This window comes from Leucoraja erinacea, chromosome 35 (assembly GCF_028641065.1).
Source record: "Leucoraja erinacea ecotype New England chromosome 35, Leri_hhj_1, whole genome shotgun sequence".
In the NCBI taxonomy this organism is placed as follows: Eukaryota; Metazoa; Chordata; class Chondrichthyes; order Rajiformes; family Rajidae; genus Leucoraja; species Leucoraja erinaceus.
This window is the reverse complement of record NC_073411.1, coordinates 4,613,363-4,626,925: the sequence shown is the minus strand read 5'-3', so window position 1 is coordinate 4,626,925 and position 13,563 is coordinate 4,613,363. Positions and strand designations below refer to the sequence as shown.

General features: G+C 47.9%; 1 protein-coding gene across 2 annotated transcripts in view; it reads right to left on the bottom strand.

The window, feature by feature from the left end:
- Window positions 1–6,062: 6,062 nt before the first annotated feature.
- LOC129713212 (pleckstrin homology domain-containing family A member 2-like) overlaps window positions 6,063–13,563 on the bottom strand; it is a 76,114-nt gene continuing 68,613 nt past the window's right edge. For both annotated transcript variants that reach the window (XM_055662136.1, XM_055662135.1), the window contains 4 exons: window positions 12,581–12,645; window positions 11,899–11,962; window positions 7,906–7,989; window positions 6,063–6,698 (listed from right to left, as the gene is read on the bottom strand). In XM_055662136.1, the coding sequence (XP_055518111.1) occupies window positions 6,327–6,698; window positions 7,906–7,989; window positions 11,899–11,962; window positions 12,581–12,645 (585 nt within the window). In that variant the 3' untranslated portion in view covers window positions 6,063–6,326. The remainder of the gene's footprint in view (window positions 6,699–7,905; window positions 7,990–11,898; window positions 11,963–12,580; window positions 12,646–13,563) is intronic.

The following is a 13,563-nucleotide window of genomic DNA, read 5'->3' as shown; positions in this document are numbered from 1 at the left end:
AGCCTTTCGCGCTGCCCCCGTTCTTCAGGAACTCGTAATTGCAACCACGGGAATGATGTTGGTGTGATCTGTTCTGGTGAGTGCCGCCTTTGAGGGAAATATGTTTAACCTCAATTGAACTTGGAAGACAGAGATCAGTTGTTGCCATTTAATTTAAGAAGGGCTTATAAAAATGCTTCAATGCAATTCAGTGCCATGAGATTTTGATGTGGTCAGTTTCTCAATGTGGAGTGTGGAGTGAGGAAGGGGGAATTTAAGAATTAGGTGACTTCCATGCGCGGATACAGCAATCCGCCTACAAATCCGGACAGATCTGCTCATTGATAAAAAATTAATGTAGAACAATTCAAGTTGATTGTGAACAAATGTACCCCTGCAATGAATCTCTGTATTGTGAGTGGAGAGCTTGGTGTTTAAAGAGCATCCATCACCTGTTCCTTTTCTCCGGAGATGCTGCATGGCCGCTGCGTTACAACTTTTTTGCGGCTATCTTGAACGAACGAATGATGAATGATTGAATGATTGGATTAATGTATGTATGAATGAATGAATGAATGTATGATTGAATGAATGAATCAATGATGAATGAATGATTGCATGGATGAATGATTGAATGATTGAATGAATGATTGATTGAATGAATGTATGATTGTATGAATGAATGATTGAATGAATGAATGATTGAATGAATGATTGAATGAATGAATGATTGAATGGATGACTGAATGAATGAATGAATAGGTTTATTGGCCAAGTATTCACATACAAAGAATTTGCCTTGGTGCTCCGCCCGCAAGTGACAGCGACCTATAGTGGCAGTTAGAAATGATACATAAAACATTAAACATTAACAATAAAACATTATTGATTAAACATGTGAATTAAATAAAATACCAGAGCAAAACAGTGTAAACCGGCATCTCCAGTTCCATCCGACGCATAGAGAATATGGAAATCAACAGAATTTCAAGGGACTTGTATCTCTTGTGTTGTAAACTGATGATCCCGTCACACCGATGTAAAAAAAACACGTTGTGGCATTATACTATTCAATATTATATTATTGAAATATCACTGCACACTCACATTTGGAAGTCAGGTAAGTCAGAAAGTGAAAACAGTAACACATCTTCCAATTTCACTGTGTACCTTTATTTTTCAGAGTAATTAACTGCCTTCATGTTTTTTTACTAAAACAGGGAACCATGGACCACGACTGGTGGGTGGGATAAACAGATGTTCTGGCCGGGTGGAAGTTCTACACGGAGACAAGTTGGGGACTGTTTGTGATCAATACTTCAGCTTGGATGCTGCCGGCGTGGTCTGTGAACACCTACAGTGCGGGGCAGTGGCCGCAACTCCCGGAGGTGCTCACTTTGGCGAAGGAACCGGCCCCGTGTGGAAGGAAAACTACCGTTGACTGGGGAACGAGGCCCGATTAGCTGATTGTCCAGTCTCAGCCTGGGATCAGATTAGCTGTTCGCACAGAAACGGCGCCGGTCTCATCTGCTCAGATGAGTCACCAAAGTCCTTTGTACGGAAAAGGAAAGGTTCTCAGGTCGCAGAAATGTTCACTGGAGTGACTTTTCTTAATAATTTAATGAATCTGCCATATCGTGGCAACCATCTTTCTTTTCTTTTCAGAGGAACGTCAGTTGGAGCAGAATGGAGCAGCTGGGCTTGTACACTCTGGAGTTTAGAAGGATGAGAGAGGATCTCATTGAAACATATAAGATTGTTAAGGGCTTGGACAAGCCGAACTTGGACTTGAGGCAGGAAACATGTTCCCGATGTTGGGGGAGTCCAGAACCAGGGGCCACAGTTTAAGAATAAGTGGTAAGCCATTTAGAACGGAGACGAGGAAACGCTTTTTCTCACAGAGGGTGGTGAATCTGTGGAATTCACTGCCTCAGGTGGAGGCAGGTTCTCTGGATACTTTTAAGAGAGAGCTAGATAGGGCTCTTAAAAATAGGGGAGTCAGGGGATATGGGGAGAAGGCAGGAACGGGGTACTGATTGGGGGTGATTGTATTGTATTGTATTGTATATCTTTATTGTCATTTCCTGAGTATTCACATACCCAGAGGAAACAAAAACACGTTGCTCAACCAGTGTCCATTCAGTGTGCATTAAAAATAAATAGAAATAAAAATACATGTATCATGAACAAATTTAACACTCTACTAAACATTCAACAGGCGTTCCGATCGGCAGCGGCACAACAGTGGCTCTGCTGCAGTGTGTCCAGGTTGGGGGTTTGTGCGCGATACTTGGCAGGGGGCAAAGTCCATTTAACAGTCTTATAGCCTGCGGGAAGAAGCTGAGGAGCATCCTGCTGGTTTTGCAGCTAATGCTCCTGTACCTCTTCCCAGATGGTAGGATGGAGAAAATGTCATGCGATAGGTGGTGGGGGTCTTTGATGATGGAGATGGCTCTGCTGATACATCTCTTCCTGTATATGTCCAGCAGGAAAGGGAATGGAGCACCAATAATCCTGCTGGCGGTCTTCACTATCCCCTGGACCATGATCCCACAGATGAATACCAGGCCATCATCACGCAGAAACAAAATAGTCTGAAGAAAGGTCTCGACCTCAAAAGGCTGCCAGCACCATAAAGGACCCACACCATCCTGGCCACACACTCATCTCCCCGCTACCTTCAGGTAGAAGGTACAGGAGCCGGAAGACTGCAACGACCAGGTCCAGGAATAGCTACTTCCCCACAGCCATCAGGCTGTTAAACTCGGCTCGGACAAAACTCTGAACATTAATAGCCCATAATCTGTTTATTTGCTCTTTATCTGTTTATTTATTCATAGGTGTCTATATTTATACAATGGTATATGGACACACTGATCTGTTCTGCATTCATGCCTACTATATCCTGGTGTGCTAAAACAAAGCAATAATGACATTGTCCTATCAGGGACACATGACAATAAACTCTCTTGAACTCTTGACCAAAAACGTTACCTGTTCCCTTTCTCCAGAGATGCTGCCTGACCCGCTGAGTTACTGAGGTTTTAGTTTAGTTTCGAGATAAAGCATGGAAAGAGGCCCATCAGCACATCAAAATCCACGATAGCCCGTTCACCCTAGTTTGGTTTTAGTTTGAAGATAGACACAAAATGCTGGAGTTACTCAGCGGGACAGGCAGCGTCTCTGGAGAGAAGGATTGGCTGACGTTCCAGGTCGAGACCCTTCTTCAGTTTATTATTGTCATGTGTATCGTGGTGGAGTGGAAAGCTTTTCTTTGCATGCTATCCAGTCAAAGAAAATACCATAAACCATTCACAGACCACACATAAAGGATAAAAATACAACATTTGTGCAAGGTATAACATTTAGTCCAGAAACGTCAGATTGAAGATAGGTCAAAGATCTCCAATGAGGTAGATATTAGGACAGGACTGCGCTTGTGTTGTTAGTAGGATGGCTCAGTTGCCTGATAACAGCAGGGAAGAAACTGTCTCTGAATCTGGGGTTAGACACAAACCGCTGGAGTAACTCAGCGGGACCGGCAGCGTCTCTGGAGAGAAGGAACAGGTGATGTTTTGGGTCGAGATCCTTCTTCAGACTGAGATCCATGACAGAGACTGATTGAATTGATTTAAAGGATACAGCATGGAAACAGGCCCTTCGGCCCATCGGGTCCACGCTGACCATTGATCACCCATTCACACTAGTTTTACGCTATTTAATTAAAAAACGCACAAAGTAACTCAACGGGTCGGACAGCATCTCTGGAGAAAAGGAATAGGCGACTTCGGACTGAAGAAGGGTCTCAACCTGAAACGACACCCATACCTTCTCTCCAGAGATGCTGCCTGTCCCGCTGAGTTGCTGCAGCTCGGCCTGACACCAGGCCTCAGCATCTTCCCAGCGTGGAGCATCAGCCACCGCTGGGATATTCTGCCGCAAGGCTTGGCTACTTTTTAAAGTTTGGTTGTCCTAAACGCGGAAGTGCCCGGGGGGGGGGGGTCTGGGCCAGGTATCACACTCCGGCAGTAGGCATGGTTCTTTAAAATGACTCCAGCGATTAACTTGTCGGGCAATTTTTTTTTTAAAACACACAGAACTTCACAAAGTCCACTACACAAATGCAAGATTATCTAGAATTTACCCCGCTGTTAGGGACACCTGCAACAGATGTAATCAATCTCCTGCCAACCATAGCCATATGTTTTGGTCTTGCCCTAAGCTCGCAGCCTTTTGGAGGAGTGCTTTCGACTTGATAAGCAGAGCCTACGGCCAGACTATTCCTCCAAACCCACTGTCAGCCATTTTCGGTTCCCCTCCCAACACCAACCTCTCTGTTGCGGTGAAACGGGTCCTAGCTTTTACAACATTGTTAGCCCGGAGACTGATCTAGCTTAACTGGAGGCTCACCTGTCCCCCGACACACACCCGCTGGATTAAGGAGGTGCTTTATAATTTAAAGCTTGAAAAACTTAGGTTCTCTCTCAAAGGTTCTACCAAGACATTCCTAGACACATGGAACCCTTTCTTGGAACTTGTTAACTCTCTCAACTTGTCCCCGGACTCGGAAGAGGACTGAGTGCTCTCCACCAATGTTCTGCTCTACTGCAGCTGCTCTCCCCTTAACCCCCCCTCCCCTCCCCACACTTATTTATTTAATTACTTACTTATTTACTGTTATTAGTGACCGACCCCCTTTTTTTTTTTAGTACTTTTTGTTTTGTTTATCTTACCATATTTGTGCGGATGTGTACGTATGTGAGTGTTGTTTGTCCCCGTTTGGTTCCGACCTGATTTGGGTATGTTGAAGGTGGGTAAGGGTAAGGGCTTTGAGGGTCGCTTACATACTGTTGCACAATTATGCCTTGACTGTCACTGTCTGTTATCAGTGTATGTATGCAAATTGCTGTGAAATTCAAATAAAAAGATTTTTAAAAGAAACAAAAAAACACACAGAACGGCCATCGGAATGATTCTTTATCAACAACTTGCACTCCAACAATTCAGGACCAAGAAAAAAAACTGCGTTTTAACCCCCCCCCCCCCCCCCCCCCCCCCCCCCCCCCACTCATGTAGGACAATATTCTTCCTGATCTCTGTATGCAGAACATGAATTTTAATGTACCTTGGACAGGTAGCCGTTGGGACAGGTTTAGGGGGAATGTGTAGGAAGGAACTGTGTGCTGTGTGATTCTGTGAGTCTGGTGCAACCTTGAGATTGCCTCCAAACACCGCTTAAAATCTGTGACTCTTGGGTGTAAGACGAATTACCAGAAAACCGTTGAACCCTCTTTCTCTGAAGGATTCATGTTACTGGCCAGAGACTCCTCACCCGCTCACCCTCTGATCAGAGGGGGAAAAGTCGAGAATAAATCATCTGCTATCTCTCGCTTCCATCCTCTCTGCATGGAGTTTACGCATTCTCCCCGTGACCTCGTGGCTTCTGTCTGGGGCTCAGACTCCCCCCCCCCCACCACGTCCCAAAGTCCCGCCCAGAGGTGAATTATCCTCTGTAAATGATCCCACAGACAGGAGAATCACTGAATGTAGAACAGTACAGCACAGTAACAGAAACCTTTGATGCCCTTATAATCAAGAACATGTCAAATCTCTGCCTTAAAAACACCCAATGTCTTGGCCTCCACAGCTTTCTGTGGCAATGAATTCCACAGAATCACCACCTTCTGACTAAATAAATTCCTCCTCATCTCCAATTTGAAGGTCCGTCCTTTTATTCTGAGTCTGCGCCCTCTGGGTTTTTTCTCCCACTGCTGGAAATATTCTCCCCATTTCTACTCTATCCAGGAATTTCATTATTCGGTGAGCGTCAATGTATTTGCACCCCATCCTTCTAAACTCCAGCGAGTACAGGCCCAGAGCCTTCAAAACCTGCCCAACCACCCCCGGGATAATTCTCGTAATGCTAAACCAAGACCACTGAACAGAAGTCTGCAGGAATTTGCTACACATAGGAGATTTTTAAAATGGATCCAGCTTTAATACATTCCTTTCAACAATGCATCAAAGGGACTCGTTGACTCGGTAAGGTGGTGCGAGGGCATTTCCACCCCCCACCCCCACACACCCCCCCACACACACACCCCGAAACACAGGTGGTAAACACAAGTAAACAGGTCTGTGCAATAACTCAAGCCGCTGTGAGAATATGAAGTCCAATACAGAGGTTCGTTGTCCAGCCTTCTCTCAGCTGTTCTCTCCAACGCACTGTCACAGTTCATCCAAACACCAGCGGGCACAGCGATGCCAGCCGGGCTAAGCTATGTACAAGAGGCACCCCATGCCTGGGCGGTGAAAGCTAAGGATGGCGAACCGCAGGAGGATATCGGCTAGACGTCGGTGGTTCGAATCCCGTCATCGTCCAGCTTGTAATCGAAGTGGCGTTCTTTGTGCGGCGCGGGCTGGGAGCGGTGTCTGCGCCGCTGGTCTTGCCCGTTCACGCGGGCCGGCGGCGTGGTGGGGGACTGCGGGTGGTCGTGGTGCCCTCCGGCTTCCTCCGCCGGTGTGCTGGTGCCGGGCGGCTTGGTGGTGGTGGTGGTGGTGGTTGGCACCGGGGTCCAGGGCTGCCACGACGGCACCACGGAGGACGACTTGGCCAGGGGCCGTTTCTCGTCGGCAGAAGCCGGGGCCGGTGGGGCGGCTGGGTCGGCCGTCATCGCCGGGACGGTCCTGCCGGTGAAGGATCCTGGAGCCGGGACCACCTGTAAACAAGAAAGGAGAGGGGCGGGAGGGGGGGGGGGGGGGGGGGGGGGTGTACACACGGGAATGAGAAAGGAGATGGAACTGGGGAAGTTTTAGCCGTCCCCACTAGACTAGTCCCCATCCTACACACACGACACTGGGGACAATCTACAGGCGGCCAATTAAGCCCAGAAACTTGCGCATCTTTGAAGGAAACGGGAGCCCTGGACCCCTGGAGAAAACCCACGCAGGTGGCGGGGAGAACGTGCAAACTCAACACCGGCAGTAAACCGCGCAGAAGGGAGATGCCCCCTCAATCTTTCACCTTCTGCACTGGGACAGGCGTCTCTACAGCCCAGAGCGGACAACAGCCCGCCGAGAGGCAGTGGGGGCTGAGAATAAAGTGTGGGACCCGGCACGGGGGGGTGGGTGGGCAGAGTGATTTACTGTGAATGAACAGGGACCCGGCACGAGGGGGGCCCCACTGCGAACAAGGGGGGCAAGGGGGGGGGGGGGGCCCCAGCGCGGGAGAGACCGCGGAGAACAAAGAGAGGGCCGGACGGGGGGAGCTGCCGAGAACAAAGAGGGACCCGAATCTGTACTTCTGTAGCTTTGTCGGTGCCAGAAACGTGGCGGCACTTTGTGTGCTGTCTGGTCGATGTAGCATTTCACTAGACCCTGGTACAGTGTTGGGCAATAAAGTATCATTGAGGTATCATCATCTATCCGCCATCTATATTCTGCCCCCCTCCCCCATAGATGTATACAAGAAATATTTCAAAATCTTACAAAACAATTTTGAAGCTCTTATGCAGACCAGTACAGCACAGGAACAGGCCATTCGGCCCACAATGTCCGTGCTGAACACGATGCCGAGTTAAACTGTTCTCCTCTGCCTGCACGTGATCCATATACGTCCACTCCTCTTATACCCATGTGCCCGTCTAAAAGCCTCTTCAACATCACAATTCTCTGTGAATTCCGGTTTCCCCCCACACGCCAAAGACGTTCAGATTTGTAGGTTCATTGGCTCGGTGTATATGTTAAACAATAAGTGGTCCCGAGTGTAGGAGAGTGTTAATGTGCGGGGATCGCTGGTCGGTGCGGAATGGGTGGGCCGAGGTCCCTGCCGACCAGCGGTCCGTGCACATTAACACTATCCTACACGCACTAAAGGGCCTGTCCCACTTGGGCGTCATTTGCGCGTAGGACATCCGAGGTACCTACTGTGGCATTGCTTGGAACCTTCTGTAGCTTAATCGCCTGGTTGACTGCCTTTATCCAGCTGTCCATCTCCGCGGGACTGTCGGCCTGTTTAAACAAAGCACAAGACGACCATCGTATTAGTTTCAACTGAAGGTAAACACAAAATGCTGGAGTCACTCAGCGGGACAGGCAGCATCTCTGGAGAGAAGGAATGGGTGACGTTTCGGGTCGAGACATATTAGTTTCTATGCATCCTGTACTTGATCAGAGATTGTATTTATATATGGCAATATTCTCACTGATCTGTATGCAAAAAAAGACATTTCAATGTACCGATAGGAAACGTTTAAGGGCCTGTCCCACTTGGGCGACCTAATCCGCGAGTTCTGGCGAGTTTGCCCTCGACTCATACTCGCAGCATGGTTGACACGAGGTTGTAGGAGGTCTTCGTAACTCTCCTTCATGCTCGAGAGTGGGCCCCGTGTACTCGAGGCCTCAGCTAGGTCGCGGCGTATTTTTCAACGTTAAAAAATGCCCGGAAGTAAAAAAAAGGTCGCCATGGAAAAACGGATACTTTTTTTACTCGTAGGTTTAGTCGTAGTAGGTCGTGGTAGGTCGGCATGTTAGTCGTAGGTAATCGAGGGTAGTCGAAGGTAGTCAAAGGTAGTCTTCAACAAAGTCGAAGGAAGGTCAAAGGAAATCGAAGGAGGTGGTATTCACTCTCCACTATTCGGTGTCCAATTTTCCTGAGGTTAGTCGTAACTAGTCGAAGCTGGTTTTCAACATAATCAAAGGAGGTCTTCAACATGACATTTTTTTCAAACTCTTCGTAGAAGTCTTAGGTCACCCAAGTGGGACAGCCCCTTTAGGGGTAATGTGTAGGAAGGAACTGCAGATGCTGCTTTAAACTGAAGATAGATAGACACAGAAAGGTGGAGTAACTCAGCGGGTCGGACAACATCTCTGGAGAAAAGGAGTAGGTGGTGTTTTGGGTCGGGACCCTTCTTCAGACGGAGTCGAGAGGGGAACAAGAGATATAGACAGTGATATAGAGAGATTTAGAAACACTGTCCTTACCAGTACGTACAGGTTTGTAGGTTAATTGGCTTCTGGAAATTGTGGTGCAAGTGGGATAACGAAGACCTCGTATACGGGCGGTCGATGGTCGGCGTGGACTCGGTGGGCCGATGGGCCTGTTACCATGCTGTAAATCTAAACTAAACTAAACAATCCTGTTTATTGGTGCTAAATGTGTCTTAATCCTTTTACAGAGTGGAGTGTTAATGGTGACATTATGCGATAGGTCGGCCAAACACCCAAAGATGTTTTTGTTTTGGGTTTTTTTGCACTATATTGAGTTTTTTATTTATAGAACTAATTTTATTCACTGCACGGCGGTGCAGCGGTAGAGTTGCTGCCTTACAGTGCTTGCAGCGACAGAGACCTGGGTTCGATCCTGACTACAGGTGCTGTCTCTACTCAACAAGACGTCTTTGAAGCTGGTACAACTTGGGTGGGGGAGGGACGGAGTGAGAGGGGATGCAAGGGTGACTTCTGTAACTTCAAGTAACCCCATTCTCTCGACTCGAAACGTCACCCATTCCTTTTCTCCAGAGATATTGTCTGACCCGCTGAGTTACTCCATCTTTCTGTGCCCATCTCTGGAAAGATTCAGCATGGCTTTGCAGAGTCCATTGTCCCCTGCTGTTGTACAGCAGTGCCGCCTGCTGGTGCACGGTGATATTACAGACCATGTTCTGCAGGACTGCCTGTTGGCCACTATGTGGCGCTGCCCAGCCGTCCCCTCCTGTATCACTGTGCTAAGCTGCCACCTTCAGGTGAGGCAGAGGTTCACCTGCACCTCCTCCAACCTCATCTACTGTATCCGCTGTTCAAGATGTGGAGTCTTATACATGGGCGAGACCAAACGCAGACTGGGCGATCGCTTTGCAGAACACCTTCGCTCAGCCCGCCTGAACCAACCTGATCTCCAGGTTGCTAAACACTTTAATTCTCCTTCCCATTCTCACACTGACCTTTCTGTCCTCGCTCTCCTCCATTGTCAGAGTGAGGCTAAACGCAAATTGGAGGAACAGCATCTCATATTTCGCTTGGGCAGCTTACAGCCCAGTGGTACGAATATTGATGTCTCTAACTTCAGGTAACCCCGGCATTCCCTCTCTCTCTATCCCTCCCCCTCCCAAGTTGCACCAGCTTCTCATTTTCACCTTACATATAGTTTTCTTGATCATGTTAGTTTTTTGCGTATCTTTCCTTCATTGTTCTTTATCTCGCTACATCACCGTCTATATCTCTCGTTTCCCTTAGCCCAGTCCAGTCTGTAGAGGGTCTCGACCCAAAATGTCATCCATTCCTTCTCTCCAGAGGTGCTGCCTGTCCCGCTGAGTTACTCCAGCTTTTTGCGTCTATCTTCACAATGATTAGTTATCCCTTCCTCACACAGCAGGGAAACAGGCCCTTCAGCCCACCGCGTCCGTGCCGACCAGCGATCACTCCGTACAATAACACTAACATACACACTAGGGCCAGTTTACAATGTTACCAAAGCTAGTTAACCTGCAGTGTGGGAGGAAACCCGAGCACCTGGAGAAAACCCAGACGGTCCCAGAGAGAACGTACAAACTCCACAGACAGCACCCGCAGTCCAGGAGGAACACCTGCTAGTGTTCGGCCCAAACCACTCGAAACCTTTCCCATTCACATACCTGTCCAAATGTCTTTTATCTCTCTACATCACTGTCTATATCCTTCTAAATTAGTTAGATCACTCTATATCACTATATCACTGTCTATATCCCCCTAAATAAGTTAGGTCTTTATTCTCTGGAGCGCAGAAGGTTAAGGGGGGACTTGATAGAGGTCTTTAAAATGATGAGAGGGATAGACAGAGTTGATGTGGACAAGCTTTTCCCTTTGAGAATAGGGAAGATTCAAACAAGAGGACATGACTTCAGAATTAAGGGACTGAAGTTTAGGGGTAATATGAGGGGGAACTTCTTTACGCAGAGAGTGGTAGCGGTGTGGAATGAGCTCCCAGTGGAAGTGGTGGAGGCAGGTTCATTGGTATCATTTAAAAATAAATTGGATAGGCATATGGATGAGAAGGGAATGGAGGGTTATGGTATGAGTGCAGGCAGGTGGGACTAAGGGGAACAAAATTTGTTCGGCATGGACTTGTAGAGCCGAGATGGCCTGTTTCCGTGCTGTAATTGTTATATGGTTATATGGTTATATGCTGTTCTAGTTCCTGCCTCAACTACCTCCTCTGGCAGCTCTTTTAATATACCTATGACAGTTTAAATGTTGCCCCTCAGGTCCTTATTCAATTTTGCCCTCTCACCTTCAAGCTCTGGTTCTTAGAAACATAGAAAATAGGTGCAGGAGGAGGCCATTCTGCCCTTCGAGCCAGCACCGCTATTCATTGTGATCATGGCTGATCGTCCCCAATTAATAACCCGTGCCTGCCTTCTCCCCATATCCCTTGTTTCCACCAGCCCCTAGAGCTCTATCTAACTCCCTCTTAAATCCATCCAGTGACTTGGCCTCCACTGCCCTCTGTGGCCGGGAATTCCATAAATTCACAACTCTCTGGGTGAAAAAGTTTTTTCTCACCTCAGTCTTAAATGACCTCCCCTTTATTCTAAGACTGTGTGTGGCCCCTGGTTCTGGACTCACCCAACATTGGGAACATTTTTCCTGCATCTAACTTGTCCAGTCCTTTTATAATTTTATATGTTTCTATAAGATACCCCCTCATCCTTATAAAATCTTGATTCCCCTATCCTAAGACTCTGTTCATTCATGCAGTCTATTCCCCTCATGGTCTTATACACCTCTATAAGATCAGCCCTCATCCTCCTGCGATCCACGGAATAAAGTCCCAGCCCGCCCGACCTCTCGCTACATCCCAGGCCCTTATGTCCTGGCAACATTCCGGTAAATCTTCTTGGGTGCAAACAGTGAAATGTTTAAATATTATTTTGACCGAGTTACCTGAACATAGAATGTTCTGGTCGCCGTCACCAATTCAAATAAATTATCCCTCATCAGGGCTTGGCTGCGGGAAAAAGGAACGACAGAATTAGTAATGGGGGCACGACGCGAAACTGTGGGGAAGTCATAGAGTCGCACAGCATGGAAACAGGCCCTTCGGCCCAACTTGCCCATCCTGACCAACATGTCCCATCTACACTAGTCCCACCTGCCCGCGTTTGGCCCATATCCATCTAAACCTGGCCTGCCCATGCACCTGTCTAAGTGTTTCTTAAACATTGCGAGAGTCCCTCCTCTAGAACTGCCTTGTCCGGCAGCTCGTTCCATACACCCACCTAAGAAGTTACCACTATTAAATCCGTCCCCACCCGCCTTAAGTCAATGTCTTGTTCTCGATTCCCCTACTGTCTAAGTGTTTCTTAAACATTGCGAGAATCCCTCCTCTAGAACTGCCTCGTCCGGCAGCTCGTTCCATACACCCACTGCCCTTTATGCTAAGAAGTTACCCCTATTAAATCTGTCCCCACCCGCCTTAAGTCAATGTCTTCTTGTTCTTGATTCCCCTACTGCGGGCAAAGACTCTGTGCATGCACGTTATCTGTGCCTCTCATAGTCTTGTACACCTCTATAAGATCACCCTCATCCTCCTGCGCTCTGGACTGGATTAAACGGTTCCTCTTACCTGCAGCTACAGTCCTGAGCTCTCTGAATGTCCTTTAGTGGGATCGCTCGTAAAGGTTCTTTTTCCTAAACAAAACCACAAACAGTTTAAAATTATTTAACGAAAAACCATCAGGAGGGTTAGTTTAATTTAGTTTCATGTTCATACCTTCCAGGAGCATAATTAGGCCATTTGGCCCATCATATCAACTCCGCCATTCAATCACGGCTGATCTATTTTTTTTAAGCTTAGGGTTTAGAGATACAGCGCGGAAACAGGCCCTTCGGCCCACTGAGCCCGTGCCGACCAGCGATCCCCGCACATCAACACTATCCTACACACACATGGGACAATTTTAACATTGATACCAAACTAATTTACCTGCAAACCTGTACGTCTTTGGAGTGTGGGGGGAAACCGAAGATCTCGGAGAAAATCCACGCAGGTCACGGGGAGAACGTACAAACTTCATGCAGACAGAAACGAACCTGGGTCGCTGGTGCTATAAGGCAACAACTCTACCGCTGCGCCACCGTGCCGATTCTATATCACACATAAAGATTACAGGGGAAGGTGGGCAACCCTGCCTGACTCCAGACTTGATGGGGAGTATATCCGTTTCTCACTCATTGATGTAGGACGGAGGCCAGCAAGCTGTGCGGCACGATGGCGCAGCGTTAGGGTCACTGCCTTCGACCCGAGTTCGATCCCGACTACGGTTGCTGTCTGCACGGACTTTGTAATTCTCCCCGTGACCGTGTGGGTTTTCTATGAGATCTTCAGGTCCGCCCACACTATGAAGACGTGCAGGTTTGTAGGTTAGTTAGCTTGGTATAAGTGTAAATTGTCCCTAGTGTGTAGGATAGTGTCAATGTGCGGGGATCGGTGGCGGGTGCGGACTCGGTGGGCTGAAATGCCTGTTTCCGCGCTAAATTGTGGTCAAGGAAAGCGAGTTGACGTCGCGGCCCTGTTTCCACCAATCCTTCCACCACCACGCACAAGAG